At 33.8% G+C, this 16,463-nt stretch overlaps 3 protein-coding genes across 8 annotated transcripts; all 3 read left to right on the top strand.

The window, feature by feature from the left end:
* The first annotated feature begins 5,287 nt into the window (after positions 1-5,287).
* On the top strand, positions 5,288-5,968 carry CSP7 (chemosensory protein 7). Its single transcript, NM_001043603.1, has 2 exons — positions 5,288-5,471; positions 5,784-5,968. The coding sequence occupies exons 1-2, from the start codon at positions 5,288-5,290 to the stop codon at positions 5,966-5,968; spliced, it is 369 nt and encodes a 122-aa protein (NP_001037068.1).
* Positions 5,969-6,321: 353 nt separating this feature from the next.
* On the top strand, positions 6,322-12,254 carry CSP15 (chemosensory protein 15). 2 transcript variants are annotated; one of them, XM_062673836.1, is made up of 2 exons: positions 6,322-8,222; positions 11,941-12,254. In XM_062673836.1, exons 1-2 carry the CDS (start codon positions 7,985-7,987, stop codon positions 12,123-12,125), a joined length of 423 nt encoding a protein of 140 aa, XP_062529820.1. In that variant the 5' UTR covers positions 6,322-7,984; the 3' UTR covers positions 12,126-12,254.
* CSP6 (chemosensory protein 6) lies at positions 11,941-15,602 on the top strand. Of its 5 annotated transcripts, none has more exons than XM_062673817.1 (3): positions 11,941-12,151; positions 14,156-14,342; positions 15,111-15,602. In XM_062673817.1, exons 2-3 carry the CDS (start codon positions 14,168-14,170, stop codon positions 15,293-15,295), a joined length of 360 nt encoding a protein of 119 aa, XP_062529801.1. In that variant the 5' UTR covers positions 11,941-12,151; positions 14,156-14,167; the 3' UTR covers positions 15,296-15,602.
* Positions 15,603-16,463: the final 861 nt, after the last annotated feature.

The following is a 16,463-nucleotide window of genomic DNA, read 5'->3' as shown; positions in this document are numbered from 1 at the left end:
AGAGGAATGCCTACACGAAACTAAATAACAAAGCTCGCTATGAAATATTGCCATGATACTTTGAATGGGTTCTTTGAAGCAAACGTGCGCTAAAATGTATTGTTGCAACATCACATTAGTATATTAAAGGATATAGAGTTAAGGATGCACATATATGTTAATTTATTGAACAAAATAAAACTACGTAGACTTATGTGATCTTTGATATTTTGTATTTAAGTTTGTGCCCTCTGATGAACATGGTTGGCAGCCAATAAATTTGCATACCAAAAAGTTGGCTTCTGCCATATTGTATTTTTTTTGCAGATGTTTATTGTATGAACTCATGGCCCACCTGGTGTTAAGAGGTTTTCAGAGCTCATATATATCACAACGTGAATGCAGCAATAGCATAACGACTGTTGTACACTTCAAACAGAAATGGGCTAATACGGCACAAGTAAACAAGGTGGTGATACGATGCCGGTAGTTAGTGCTAATAAAGCATAACAAAAGTAAGACTCTATGTCAAGTGAAATCAGTACAAAGTATCTTTAGACATAAATATTATTAGGCCTGAGATAATAGGAGCCTACGTCCCATGATAGAGAGTGGTGACCACCGTTAATGAACACAGACAAGTCGCTGCAAATATATAGATTTGCGGTTCCAGCCTCCTCAAGATGCTCAAGTCTTCTATGCCCATCCTGGTGATCGTTCTCGTTGAAACCGTCGCTTGCGACAAAGGGCTCGACGAGTAAATTAACCCACAGACACAGTCCACTGAGTTTCTCACCGGATCTTCTCAGTGGGTTGCGTTTCCGATCCGGTGGTAGATTCTGCGAAGCACGGCTCTTGCTAGGGTTCGTGTTAGCAGCGTCGTCAGGTTTGAGCCCTGTGAGCTCACCTACTAGTTAAGGTTACGCTGAAATAGCCTTTCAAGGCTATCAGCTTAGATAGGAAAAAAAATATGCCCATGTTCATTCATATCAATACGTACATTTTTTTCTAACGGAATACGCACACGAAACCGGTATACGACAAATTTTCTCAATGAAGGAATAACATCGTGTAATAAAAATTTAACCAGTGTAGTTTAAAAATTTACGTAACTTCTGATAGTAGGGCGTTTGATATGCAAGTCCCCACCGTCTTGTCTATTTCTGTTGTGAGTTATTTAAATGGGTCAACGAAATATAGGATTTCCACCACACAAAGCCTCGATCACATCACGTGTCATCTGTCTATGAGCATTTAATAAAACATAGTTAAAAAAATTGAAATTACTGGTGGCAGGACCTCTTATGGGTCCGCGCGGGTGGGTACCACCACCCTGCCTGTTTCTGCCGTGAAGCAGTAATGCGTTTCGGTTTGAAGGGTGGGGCAGGGGTGGGGGTTGAAACCTTAGAACTTATATCTCAAGGTGGGTGGCGCATTTACGTTGTAGATGTCTATGGGCTCCAGTAACCACTTAAGCACCAGGTGGCTTGGGAGCTCGTCCACCCATCTAAGCAATAATAATAAAAACATGTTTTTCTATAATAATTCGATTCACCCTCTAATGGAGACTGCTATTATTTTATTTATATACAAAATGTACGACAGAATATTTTGTTAAACTTAATTAAAACGACTTTATATTGCTGATAGTGTGTAACTTTCCTCGGTCATTTATGTTTGTTTGTTGATAAGCTCTTTGTAACTATCACTCCCAACGCTGTCGTTATGTTAAAATATTATTTTTAATTTCATACGAATGCTTAATGTGAGATTGCGTCGTGACTTTGATTGTTATTTCATTTCCATTCTGGTTTAAGAGCTCGGCGTGTGCAGAGTATAGAATAATCTTCCGAATCAGTAAGTCTGTTTTGTTATTTTTTTATATTGGTAGCCTTGACTTGCAACTTGACTTGACTGAGTTGAAAATATTCGCATTCTTTCGGATGATTTTCTTCTTCATTCTTCTCGTCTAAAAATCACGATTATACAAGAAAGAGTATCATATCACAAAAAAAAAGTTTATTAGCGTACGTTCCACTGCTCGACACAGAGGCTTATTGGTGCTGTTCTCTGATTAGCACACGATGGCGATTTAGGCGCTATTTTCACGTAAATGTATAATGTTATCGCTCAATGATTACTCCTGAACAGATTTCATCACGATAAGTATCTATGATATCGGAAAGTTGAACACGCATTATGAATTTTTAAGATTTAATGAGAATAATTGGCTCAGTGAGATTAGCTTGATGATTGGAAGTGATGATATTATCATAAGGCTCTCCATTCCCTGGCGCTTTCCGAGTTCTGCTCCGGTTGCTTTGTGAGTCATCGGGCTGTTGTGTTAGTGAGTTAGATTACTAATACGTAAATAATAGAACTCAAAAACGGATGAAGACAAAGAGCCAGACAAGGGCCTCCCCCTATAGCACTTTACAATGGATATATGAAGATTTAATGTAAGGAGAGTTGTCAACAGGCGCCCCGTTTTAGAACACATGCCAAATCTCTATGCTTTATGATAATAGGATTTGCTGAGCCAATCTCACATAGCGTGGGATAAGAGGAAGAAGAAGAAGACATAACAGAAAAGGGAGAACAATTCGTAGTAATCGGTTTCATCTGAACTAACAATGCCTTGTGTTGAACTCATTAATTTTAGTTTAGTCAGGCACTCGCCACGTCGCGACCAAAACTGCACCGTTCCGTGGTTGCTTTAGTTAATCAAAGTTAGTTAAGGTCATTTGCATCATTAACTCTATACGCTTATAATATAATTTGTATTCCGTTCGAACACAAAAAGAGATCATTTTAGAATTTGATTATATCATCACGTTTCTGTGTGTGTACGTGATTTTCAATTAAATGTATAATTTTTTTGGTAATTACGGTGTGTTAAAATTCATAAACTTTTTGTTATTAATGACTAAAAACAGAAGACTCTTGAATTAGATTAGATAAATGATATACGGGTATTTTATTAATAGTTTTCTTTTTTGTTATTACTTCATATATTTTTGTTTAGATTTAGTAGGTGGATGAGAGCTCATGGTCCATATAATGACAAGTATTATATTTACCGTAGTCTATGGAATTTACATGATAGCATGGAATGGAAGAAATCCGGCAAAAACCGGAATCGCACTAAACATATTTACAACATAAGCTTGCATAAATATACAATTTTTGCAACAACCGCACTGAGTTCCTCGCGGGATCTTCTCAGAGGTGACCTGGTTGTAGATTTAACAAAGCACTGTTCTTGCTAGGGCAGACGTTGGCAACTCTCCCAGGCTGACTCCCGTGAGCTCGTTCATCAGTGAAGATACGTCCACGGAGAAGCCAGGATATCCTCTCGAGGTCACTGCCAGATAGCTAGGCAATAAAACTGACTGACAATATTCGGATCGTCATTTTAAGGAGTGCTCGGTGGAAGTTCTTCCCTGTTGTCAATATACGGTACACCGATATAGCATCATCTGCGTTTCCTGTTTGACTATTATTAAAAACGTCAGTGTCTTTATTTTATCATATCTACGTACCCTATAAATCTGGCGGTAAACATAAAAGATTCATTTCAATCCACGTATATAGCATTTATCCTTTATTTAAATCTTCTTTGCTTTAAATCGCTTTTGCTATTTTAAATTCGTGAACACAAAAAAATTGAAGAGTTGCCCTGCATATGTCTTATATTCAATATCGATAGTTCTAGAATCGTCTCGATAGTTCTAGTGTTTTTTGCAACACGGAACTGTTATTGGTAGCCCGATCTTCCTACTTTAATTCAAATCTAGCTTGACATTCAAGACATTTAGTCATGGTTTGTTTAAGTAATTGCGAAATGTTTTATTTACAGATAAAATTAGTTGTGGTCAGTTGGCCCAGAGTTGTATAATCGATTACGTTGCAAGTAACCTATGTTTGCTTCATTGGGCTTGGAATTGCGATTTTCTGTTACTTCTTCTAGATTTTAATCGCATCATATATTCGTTTTTACTCAAAGGTTTTAGTACAATACAATATAAGTACATCGCGTCTTGACTAATACTTTGTACTTTATTTAAATTTATCCTTGTATTGCACAACTTTCTGGTTTTTTGTATTTATTGTAGCTAATAAATTTATTTTTTACTTTCCTCTGTATTCGCTACTTTGGTAAACCGAAATTCAAGTAGCTTAGCTGCAAACTTTTACTTCTCTTAAGTTAAATAATAGTCCACATTTATTCTGTAAAATAAAAATTTTAATAACAAATAACTGCGTTCCAAACGTTTGAACTCAGTTAAAAAATTACGTGACAAATTTTCTGTAGAATTACATTTAGACGGTTAACAAGTTCTTTGTCAATATTTAGATTGAATTACCGCGAGCTTGGGATTCCCAACTTCAAAGTGCTACCTATCTGATAAACAGTATTTTAAATGAAGAACTGTCAGCATGAACGTCAAATAAACAGATGCCAGTTCACAGTACAGCAGTTTTTTGTGATTCGCTGATTGCTTTATGCATTATTGAGAATACTTAATTTTCATGTCACGTTCATGTTGTTTTTTTTTAAAGTAGATGTCTTTATGCTCTCAGACTCTCAGCCCACCCGATAAAAATGATTATCGGACGACGCATGTCGATCAACGCGAATAAAAATTGCAAATGAAACAAACAAAAAAAGTTACAGTTCTTATTTCAGTTTTTAAACCGAAGTTGATTGGATATTATGCTCTTATAAACACAGATATGTTTTTTATTTATTTTATTTTATGCTTAGATGGGTGGACGAGCTCACAGCCCACCTGGTGTTAAGTGGTTACTGGAGCCAATAGACATCTACACCGTAAATGCGCCACCCACCTTGAGATATAAGTTCTAAGGTCTCAAGTATAGTTACAACGGCTGCCCCACCCTTCAAACCGAAACGCATTACTGCTTCACGGCAGAAATAGGCAGGGTGGTGGTTGGTACCTACCCGTGCGGAATCACGAGAGGTCCTACCACCAGTAATTACGCAAATTATAATTTGGCGGGTTTGATTTTTATAACACGATGTTATTCCTTCACCGTGGAAGCCAATCGTGAACATTTGTTGAGTACGTATTTCATTAGAAAAATTGGTACCCGCCTGAGATTCGAACACCGGTGGATCGCTCAACACGAATGCACCGGACGTCTTATCCGATGAGCCACGACGACTTCAAAAGTCAGTAGTCGTTATACACAAGCCTCACAAACTATGTTTTAAGGTCGCCCGGACGGGTTCTTAAAGTCAAATCTTTTAATTTCGTACACAGATTGGAGACTATAATTCAAGATGAAGGGTTTCTACGTGCTGTGTTTTGCACTGTTCGCTGCTGTCTACTGTAAAGAGACATACAGCTCGGAAAATGACGATCTGGATATTGAAGCTTTGGTGGGAAATATTGATTCTCTGAAGGCCTTTATTGGATGCTTCTTAGAAACATCCCCTTGCGACGCTGTTTCCGGGGATTTCAAAAGTGAGTACAGCTCGTAGCCCATTAGAATTAACAGTTAAAACACTACTCTTAGATTTTAACACCACATGTATTGTTTGGATATTAGTAGTCAAACACATATTTGCTACCAATTTAACCTAAAATAGATACATTCTTATTTTACGTATATTCAAATTAATGTAGTTAATTAAATCCATCATTAAAAAATAGCATTAATGATGGCTGAGAGAGATAATTTCATAATAGAATATGGACAATATTATATATACTGTCCTATGGCACGTTGTGTTGTTCGGTTTTATTATATGTTTAATATATTTAATCTTACTTCAGAGGACATTCCTGAAGCTGTGGCAGAAGCATGTGGCAAATGTACTCCAGCCCAGAAACATCTATTCAAACGTTTCCTTGAAGTCGTCAAGGACAAGCTACCTCAAGAATACGAAGCCTTCAAAACTAAATACGATCCCCAAGGAAAGCATTTCGATGCTCTGTTATCCGCCGTCGCTAATTCTTAAGGAAATCAATTTTTAATCTTCCCCGCTGTTTTGAATTTGCTCGCCGATATGAATAATTTGTACCTTAATTAAATTTGTTTCTGTGCTTATTGTCGTTTTTATTTTGGTAATCAAAATACTACATAGAATCAGATTATGTAATAAATATATTTTTCAATTTTATGGATTCTCCTTCGTTTCTGTTTTATTTAAAAAACAATAAAGTAATTAATATTATTGTTTTTTAAAACGTATTATTCATTTAAAGGTTCTTATTTATTATTTAATAGTAAATTAGGCCCTTCTAGTTATTTTTGTTACGTTTTCATTTTTATTTTTTGGGTTGGAATAGTTTTGGTAGAAGGTCAACATTTCTCATTAATGAAGTAAATTTAAGAAATTGAAAAAATGTATTAAGCTCTTTTGTGTTACAATGGAACTCACGATTTTCTATTTAATATCTGACTAATCTTAAAAACTTTTTCGATTTCAACCTTTAAACAGTGTTTGTATAATTGTTTAGTACACTGTATCTAAATATAGTTTTTCCTCAAGTACATCAAATGATGACTATAATAACAACCCAACACTCTCAAAACATTGTTAACATGCAGTTTGCAAACATCCATCTTATAGGTAAACATATTATTATACATATATATTGTTATTATATAGACTTAAAATAGATTTATGCTTTGATATTTATCAGCCCACAATCGTCCACTGCTGGACAAAAGCGAGTCTTTAACTCTCTCATGGGCTTACTCCAAGAAATAAACGATTTAGTAAATATACTTAATAAGGAACAAAAAAGTGACCTTTCTTAATATTTTAAAACCGTCTAAATAAATAAATCTAGACGAACCAGTGCTCAAATTTACAAAGGTTTTAATTATACGCCGGCTAATCATTATATCGCAAAGTCGCCGTGTTGGTAATGTTTGGTGGTATGTGTGAGTCAAACTCGAACTAAGATTTCTCCACTTTTTTATTTTATTAATCCTTTATGATCTGATACCAGCCACAATTTACTGTTATGTTTAAAAAAGCATCAAGCAAGCAAAGATTTGACACAGCTTCAGATCTGTATTGAACATAGAATTGTTTAGGTTTCTTTGATTTTACCTCATTGTATATTTTGTGTAGCACTAGAACTTGCAAGCTAATCGCCGGTCGGACACAGCTAGGAATTAGCATAATTTCTACATGACTTGAGTGTAAGTAATGTAATGACATCTATCGGCGAAGAGAAAACAAATTCTACCAACAATTTGAATCACGCTACCAATAATTTCGGGAAAACCTTTACCGTATAATATGGCGATTTTATTGTCACTTTATTATTTCCGTCGTTTCCAGTACTTTAGTTTTTCTATGCACTGACGACACTCACATGAAGGAAGTATTTTTCCATATAAGTAAGTGTTCCTACTGAAACACACATATATGTATGCATTAACTCGTATAGGTAGCTAAGTTTCCGATGCAGTCCTGTTTTCGCTGCGATTGCCGTCAGTAATATTATTACATTAAATACACTAGTAAGACGCATAGCACAATTATTTCCGCTGCTTTAGAAAATCTAAAATTTTCATACGATGCCAACGAAAAGTTTACAAACATTACATTTATAATAAATAGCTTTCCGCTTTGCCTTAAATAAGTTTTTTTTTGTTTTTTCGACGAAAAAAAATCTATGATTGGCTATAATTAAACCCAAATGATGTTAGTAAGTTTTTTAGAGTACCGCAAATATGTATAAGAAGGAGATTAAATCGTCACGCTTGGCAAGTCACGTATGATGCAACTTAGAATTAAAATAATAGTAATTGCAGGTAACTTAATTACCCGACAGTTATGTTAATTTCAAATATGTATGTGTGTAATGGAACGTTCCGGACATTAAAAAAGCACTTGATTTTTTTGTGAATCGTCTTCCTTGTAAATATTATTGAAGGTCAAACAATGCGAATGTTTTAAATCCCAGCATTTAAACAGATAACGCCATTTGCTTTACGTCTATTATGAGATCAATTGATGGGTGAACACATTACGATCATGATCGAGAACTTTTATTCAAAGTGTACGATTAGTAAATCTGTGTTATTCTTATGTTTAATATTTTTACCGTATGCCCTGAATCAGAAATATTACGATTCGCGGTACGATTATTATGATATCGATCATTTGGTACAGAACCCGAGGCTATTGAAAAAATATTTGGATTGTTTTTTGGGTAAAGGACCTTGTACGCCTATAGGAAGACTGTTTAAACGTAAGTATTTAAATGTTTTTTCCTGCAATATACACTGCATAAAGTTTTATGTCTCAAATTAAATTACTCTATGTACTCTCTCTTCATATTGTCTTTTCTGTGTTTTAATTACAAAATTAGATATGTATCATGTAGACTAACCGCGGAAAGAAATAATTTTAGGACTAGATATTTATAATATTTCTTTGATAAAACAAGATTTAAATTGCTGTCGAGTTTCTTTTATTCTGTCAACTACTTATTTTTGTACCACATGATTTTTTTATTTTAATGATACATAACATATACATATAACATTACATATCTTCATATTGATTGCATGCTAAAAATGTTAAGAAAACAATTGCGGGCTATTTATTATACGAGATTTTTGATGTCAACTGATTCATTAAATAGAACAACAGCCTTAATTATACCATATAAAACATACAAAATGCTAAACACAATTCAAAACAACTACTTAAATTAGTACCTACGAAGTTTTTTCACGTAAGCTCTACGATGATGGTCTTTTCCGTATGTTTTTCTAAGTAGGAGGATAATCGCTTATTCGAAATCGGTAAAATCAAAAACACAGCAGAACAAAAGTCGGCAATGAACCAAAAAATAACTAGTTATCTCCTAACATTTTATTATAAGTATTAAGTCATTACTTGCCGTTAATATACAAAAAGCTAAACTCCTTTTTTGGATAAAATTTTCTTCTACAAAACTAAATATGTAGGTACCCATGCCTCTCTGCTAGCGCAGCATTGGTGATTTCAATATCCTTCTTGAAGAATTCCGGTGTACTTAACAAACTCTTCAGAGGCATTTTGTACTGCCTCTCGGGTATTGAAAATTTTCCAAGAAGTTGTCCAACCTAGCTCTTGTAGCTTTGAGACCATTTGTTGTGCCGTGTGAGGTCGAGCGTTGCGTGTAGAAGCGACGGAAACAAGTCGTCTTCTCGCATTAAAACTGTATAATCTCAAAACTTACTAATTTTACAGGAGAATGTTTTAAAGGTTTAACATGTGATATTTTTAATATTAATAATTTTTGCAACATTAATTTTTTATTTTGTACCAGTTACATTTTTTGTCTTTTAAAGAACTAAAAAAAAAAACTAAACTACGCTCTTTTGACAGTATTTATTAGAAAAATACTGGTGATACTAAAAGATTCTGCATATTAACTCAATTTCGAATGTTTTTGGAAAATGTACACTTTTAATGCGAAAAGGCGAAGTGATTAAGCAAGGCTAACCGGAGATTCGTGAGCTTCTTCATTATTGTATCCAGTTTTTTAAAGTGCACATCCGCAGTAAATTTAATACTGGTTCCATTTGGTTACAATGCTGTTATGATTTATACCGATACTAGACGGCCAAACAGTGACAATGTTTTTTCTATGGGTAAGTTTTCGTTTGAGGCACTGCCTAAGAGCAGAACCAGGATCTAAGCGACATGAAGACCACTTACAATTGCAAATTTTTTTCTTCGAAGGGACAATGCGATTTAAAATCCCTTCGTTTCTGTGGCTGTTAAGAAACGCAAGGCATAGCTTAACGCGTTAATCGAGCAGGCGATCATTCAGTTTGTGCAGCACCCACATTGATTTAAATATACCCACATATCAAGTTTTTTACCTTACCAATTTGACGCAAATAGACCAATATTGTTGTAATGGTCACGTTGAAAACAGGAAGCTCAGCTATAGATTCAGTTTCGTTTTCCTTCCATTATCGTCTATAATTCGTTGTTGTTGACAATAGTTTTGTGGCGACCTCGGGGTTCATTGTTTGATTAAAATGTCCATGTCGGAAGAGTTCAAACCAATAACGAGCTATGCATTCATTTGTAGTATTTACCCTGTACACGTCTTGAGGTTGTGAGTCGTTTGTGCGGCATTGCTACCGCAATGGAATTCGTATTCTCTTGTTACTCATATTTTTACCATGTTCATATTGATGAAAAAGATACAAATATAGTGAAAACACAAACACTAATCATTAAGCAAGTGATTGAATTTGAAAATATAATTTTATGTTTTTTTAATAAAGATAATTTGAATTTAGTATTTATTGCCAGTCATACCAAAATGGTATTTCAAATGCTGCGTTGTAAAATGGCAACTTCATAGGAAAAGACCTTTTTTTTTGTAAAATTCTTCCATTTGTAAAATTTGCAAAACAAAGGTCTGTTTTTTTGTGAAGCTTTAATCTTGGTTAACATAGCTTAATAGTTTTTGTCCATTGAGTTTCTCGCCGGATTTTCTCAGTGGGTCGCGTTTCCGATGCGGTGATAGATTCTGCGAAGCACTGCTCTTGTTGGGGTCAGTGTTAGCAACACTCCGGTTTGAGCCCCGTATGCTCACCTACATGTTAGGGCGAAGCTGAAATAGCCTCTGAAGGCTATCAGCATAGATAGGAAAAAAAAAAATGCTTTCAACATCAATTAAGAAATTGTAAGACGAAAGTTCTTGCATATAATCGTTTAACGTTCAATAGCTCATAATATAGACCGAAATGAATAAAACTAACTAACCTCTATGTAAAATAAATGACTAGGCATACAGTAGAGATCATATAAATCACCAGGAAATAAGAAAAATAAAAAAAATCTATAGTATAAGTTTACGATTTTGTCTGTTTCCAGCTTCCAGGTAAATACCTACATAGAATGTTACGAATGCTGGCGTAGCCCTTGAACTAATCAGATTCTAGGCTAACTACTGCGTACTAACATTATAGTTAGCAGCAGCCATTTTACAATTTCTGTATAAGCTCTGTAGAGTATGGAATGAGTTATCCGATTTAATTTTATTGAAATGAATCAGGGCAATAGATCTATAGTTCAAAACATGATACATAAGCGAGCTTTTAATTAGAATTCCAAGACAGTAAGCGTAATATGGTGTCGATTTCTGGGATTTATGGATGGGTGGAAGGGGTAGGCGAAAAAGTATTGGATTATTATTCTCTTTGCATGGAAATCGCAAGCTATCAGTCGCTTAGATTGGTAACAACTATCGCACATCGCCATATTTCTGATTTTTCGGATGGTATAATTTTCGACGAGGTCAATGACCTACTTCTAAAAAATGTTATTTTATGTTTCCATCCTGTAAAATGTGTTCACAAGTAAAATACAATTAAAAACCGTGTTTCAAAAAGAAAATAAAAAGTTTTTATTTATAAAATCAATGCTTTAATTATTTTACAGTATATGTATTTGAAGGGAATTATTTTCTTTTAAGGTTGATACCATATGGCCACAGTCATATAAGACAGCGAAAAAACTTTTGTAACTAACCTTCTTCATCTTGTCCTTATCTCATATGTCGGCTCGGCACAGCATGTCTTATTTTCCCATTCTTTTTCCATTCGTCATCTCTGCACTCACATCCTTCTCCCGCATATCCTCTTTCACACAGTCCCTCCAAGTAATTTGAAGTTATCAGTATGTTTTTTAAACCCTCGACAAAATAGGTTTTATGTTTAAATATTGGTCAAGTATTAAAAAGTTTTTCCTTATAAATTACTTTGGTGTTTGAACTAGGAAAGAATTTGGAATTTTGCTTATCTGCGTAGAAAGATTTTATCAAATCTCAAATCAGCTACATTACTAAAATAAACACCTCGGGTATCTTTTCCATTGTAAAACAAAACAATTGCTTAAGTGTCACGAAATAATCTTAGCAACACATTAATGATTACATAATTACTATTCAATTTTAGAAGTCATGCCTGAAGTGATTACTACAGCCTGCGCCAAATGTACTCCGACGCAAAAGCGATTCGCCAGGAAGACGTTTAATGCTTTTAGAAGATACTTCCCTGAGACGCTCATGGAGCTCAGAAGAAAATTTGATCCTGAAAGCAAATATTATGACGCCTTTGAAAAAGTAATCACTAACGCATGATCATCAAGAACAATCTTTAAATTAAGGTAAGCATTGTTCTGGAACCGTATTATTAAACATAACTCAAACACACTCAGCTTAAAATATTATTATCTATGCTTAGCAAATAAAATCTATGTTATTAATCTAAATTATTTTTTAGTTTTAAATTCCTCGAATGAAATTGGTAATCTGTAAATTTTACTTGTAGTAAAATTAAAAGTGTGATATGGAATATAGGTGATATAGGAAGAAGGATAATATAGAATATAAAAAATAGGTTCCGTGTGTTTGTGCTCGCAAATCTCTGAAAGTACTTCACGAATTTATGCCATTTGATTTTAACTGGACACTTTTTGTGTTGTGACAATGTTTACTTTTTACCATGGATATTCAACGAAAAGTGTAGTTTGAAAAGATGGGTGTTTTTCATACAATTAGCGCTGTCACAGTGGAGCGTGACCAGGTTTTTAATAGATGAAATAAATAGATAGGGAAGTAGGAATTACATGAAATATTACGAACCGGAATAGAAGTTGAATAGTCGTAACTTCTCACTGACAGACCAACATTAAAATATTAGATCTTTTTGCCGAAATATTTTTAACATTGTCGATCAAAATATAAAAGCAGTTCTCTTGAAATAATAAATTTTACTTCACAATAATGTGAAAATGATGTATCCATGTAACATGATGTAGGTAAGAGGTAAATACTTATGAATTCAGTGCATGATTTATTGTATTCGAAAAACAATTAAACGTTGACGAACTCCTTTGTCAAGTAATTTCCTTGCTTATTCATGTTACGATCAATGAATCGAGAAAAATAGAATGATTTTTTAAATTTTCAAATACTCATGTTATTTTCGAAAATATTATCGAATGATAATTTTAGTATATTATTATCTTTTTTAAAGTATTAATGAAAAATTTATTTTAAAAGAGCACCGTAAATTATAAACATAATAATAAATATTATTTGTTTAAAAATATATTTACAAACCTTTTTCAATGGTTTCCTGAACCACTGATATAAGTTTTATTAATAATATATGTTTGGAAATTAGTTGTGAGTGAATCGAAGATAGAGTTTTTTAAAACTGTCTATGTAAAAATACATTCTGAAACCCGAACTTAGAATCGACTTTGGTTATATATGTTTCTTGAGCACGGAAGAGGCATTGTTTAAAAAGGCGATCATCACAATCAATCACAAATTAATCTAAAAAATATTGTGTTCCATATTCGACCTGATTTTTTATCTCTTGGTGAAAATATTAAGCCATATGCCATTAGTCATGGCGTTTTTAAGCTTTCAAAATAATTTCACTTTTTCCTTAACGAGCTAATAATGGCAATTCCGTTGTTGCTCAATTTTCGCGTTAACGTTCAGCAATCTACAACATGCTTTGCTTATGACCTGTAAGAAATGCTTTGCTAACGATGCAGTCTGGCCGGATCAATATTTTTCCAATACGATTCTTATTATGTCCACGAAAAAGTCGAAAGTTAAATGTTTTGTAACTGACCCATGTACCAACAAAGGTTGGTAGTGGTATATCGACGTCAATATAAACCACTGTCGCTTTCGGTCACAGCTAGTTCCCTAAGTATAGTATACAGAGTAAAAGGTGGGTGATTGAACTGCATTCGTATTGCATCAAGTGTTAGATCAGAAGTGAATTGTGTGTATACTATTTCTAGTGATGTTTCAGTGAGATTGGATGATTTATAAAATATTTATAGTTAAAGCATCTCATTGCCAAGAAAGTTGTTCATAATCTAACATATCGATGTTTTTAAGACACACTGAAATTTTAATTAATATTTGATGACTAATGAAACATTAAAATTAATTATTCAAACTGGTAATACCTAATAGTGTGATTAAAATTCACTTCACATTTCACATTGGTCCAATGTCCCTGGAGGCGATGTGTTAACGAGATTTCTTAGTCTGATATTCACATTGTGTCTTCATTCCTTGTTTTGTCGTATACGTTGAAAGATTGATCGGTGTTTGAGCAATTTCGTTATTGATTTCAGAAGTAATTTGTCATCATGAAGAGTTTAATAGTTTTGTCCTGTCTGTTGGCCGCCTGTCTTGCCGCTGATCTCTCAAAATACGAAAACTTTGACGTAGAGCCAATCGTCACAAGCGATAGATTGTTAAAGGCCTATATAAATTGTTTCCTAGACAAAGGCCGGTGTACGCCTGAAGCCTCCGACTTCAAAAGTGAGTAAATCCACAAACTAACGTAAATATTATACAATTGTTCAAAAACCAGATAATTAATGCTAGCTCGGTGCTTCTGGAATCTATCGCAACCATAGTATCAAAGATGATCCGTATCAAAAATGTTCCTAAATATAAACAATAATTGGTTGTACATAGACTTACTCGTGACTAATATTTTGTTTGTATGTTCCTCCTTTTATGAGCAAGCACTGAAAAATAGCCAAGGCAGATCTTAGCATTTGTTGTTAAGAAGGTATTTATTTATGTTTATATAAAAGTTTTAATTTTATACAATGCCGCGATGGAACAAACTTATAAGCACAAACAAAAAACCGCAGAAAATATATTTGTGAAAGAGGGTCACGGTTATACAAACAAGGATATCTTGAAATGTTACATCAACACCGCCATACTGCATTTGTGTTTCGTCAGCAGGACGTTTGTGTGTTTACTTGTTATTAACTCTAAGACAACTTTTAATTACAGCTAAATTGCAAACTTTTGCATACCCCAATTTTACCTTTGCAAGAGTTTTAAAATCGCTTTAAAAGGCCGGTTTTTAATGTTTTCCTATTTGGTAATTTTTGCACATATCTAAATACAATTTTTAATGTATTGCCATGAATTTATGACTATAGAATTTAGTCTTAGTGCCGACGAAGAAATAAATAAATTTAAATGATTTTTAAAAACAACAGGAACAGGTTTCAAAACCCAAGTATCTTTGTTTATAAATCATATTTAAACGGTTTTTACATATTTCAGAAGCCTTACCCGACACCATTGCAACCAACTGCGGGAAGTGCACAGAAAAACAGAAGGCCAACGTCAGGAAAGTGATTAAAGTTATACAGCAGAAACATTCCACAGAATGGGAAAAACTTGTGAAGAAACATGATCCTTCGGGAAAACACCGTGCTGATTTCGACAAATTCCTTCTAGGAAGCTAAATATTTATTAATAAGTTATTTTGGTTTAGGCCACACTTATGTGGGGATGCATAGGCTTAGTAACTGTTTCATTTATATTGTTCACTTCTTACATGTTTTACGATGCTCTCTATTTCACAACTGTTTTTGTTATTCATAGATAAGTTTAAGCAAATATGTTGCTCTAATTAATTGTGATAAACAAAATTCTTTGAGTACGTAAGCTATAAAAGTGGAAGGAAACTGGAGTTTATAATACTTTTTATTTATTGTTGAACGGACAAAGATATTGACTGATATTGTATACATTAAATATCTACTTTAAATATTTTATAGTTTTTTCTTTTAAAGATAATAATATTTTAGGATTGGAGTTTAGGAACATTAATATTTAAGTTAGGTTTGTCATGATATTCATTAATACAAAAATGAATGTCAGATAGACCCGGAAACGTCATAAAATAGGGGCTGGACACGTGCATCTTACTTGAATTACATATTCAAAAAATGAAGTGAAAGATAAAATTTTCGCATTTATGTTCATGGCACCGTTGCATTAAAATGAACAAAACAGCAAATTCGATCAGGTTGTTAGTTCACTCAAGACTCATCACTGAGTTGTCAAGCCATCGACATATCTCAGCAATTCCATATATATCTTAAAACCAAAGAGATTTTATTGAAGTACAATGCTTTGTATGGCTGTGATATGTGGGTTATTGGGTCAGACATCAAGACCAGGTGCGGTTGCGCAGCGCAGTTAACTTACAGTGATGTAAGATTTCACATTACCCAATACTATCATATAATCTTTAATATCGCTCAATCGTTTTGTATTTATTATGCAATGAAACTGTGAAATCATTAGATTGCAATTAAGTTCGGTTGACTTGAATTCGTTTTGGTTTGGTCTTATGGTAAGCATTTGAAGCAGATGAATCGTTTTAAAACTTTCTAAATACAATCACTACCTACTGAAAACGATTTTTAGTCCATATGGTGTTTAAGTGATTAACAGAGCCAGTATACCAATTAAAATATAAGGTCAAAGTCTTTCTCAAGCTACAAGGTATGACTAATTGATGTCAGAAAGGGACAGAATAGCAGTGGTTATCCCTGCGAACTCATAACATGTATCAGCACAAAATAATTATGGAAATTCATAATTTTGCAAGCTTTATTTTTATTA

Source organism: Bombyx mori, chromosome 19 (assembly GCF_030269925.1).
Source record: "Bombyx mori chromosome 19, ASM3026992v2".
NCBI lineage: Eukaryota > Metazoa > Arthropoda > Insecta > Lepidoptera > Bombycidae > Bombyx > Bombyx mori.
This window is presented reverse-complemented; position numbering and strand designations above follow the sequence as displayed.

What these genes read in the sequence shown, in the direction of transcription:
- CSP7 (NM_001043603.1), top strand. Translation starts at nt 5,288, where the DNA reads ATGAAGGGTTTCTACGTGCTGTGTTTTGCACTGTTCGCTGCTGTCTAC. An exon ending in TGTTTCCGGGGATTTCAAAA is followed by an intron (nt 5,472 to 5,783) that starts GTGAGTACAGCT and finishes ATCTTACTTCAG; the next exon opens with AGGACATTCCTGAAGCTGTG.
- CSP15 (XM_062673836.1), top strand. Translation starts at nt 7,985, where the DNA reads ATGGGTGAACACATTACGATCATGATCGAGAACTTTTATTCAAAGTGT. An exon ending in TATAGGAAGACTGTTTAAAC is followed by an intron (nt 8,223 to 11,940) that starts GTAAGTATTTAA and finishes ATTCAATTTTAG; the next exon opens with AAGTCATGCCTGAAGTGATT.
- CSP6 (XM_062673817.1), top strand. Translation starts at nt 14,168, where the DNA reads ATGAAGAGTTTAATAGTTTTGTCCTGTCTGTTGGCCGCCTGTCTTGCC. An exon ending in TGAAGCCTCCGACTTCAAAA is followed by an intron (nt 14,343 to 15,110) that starts GTGAGTAAATCC and finishes TACATATTTCAG; the next exon opens with AAGCCTTACCCGACACCATT.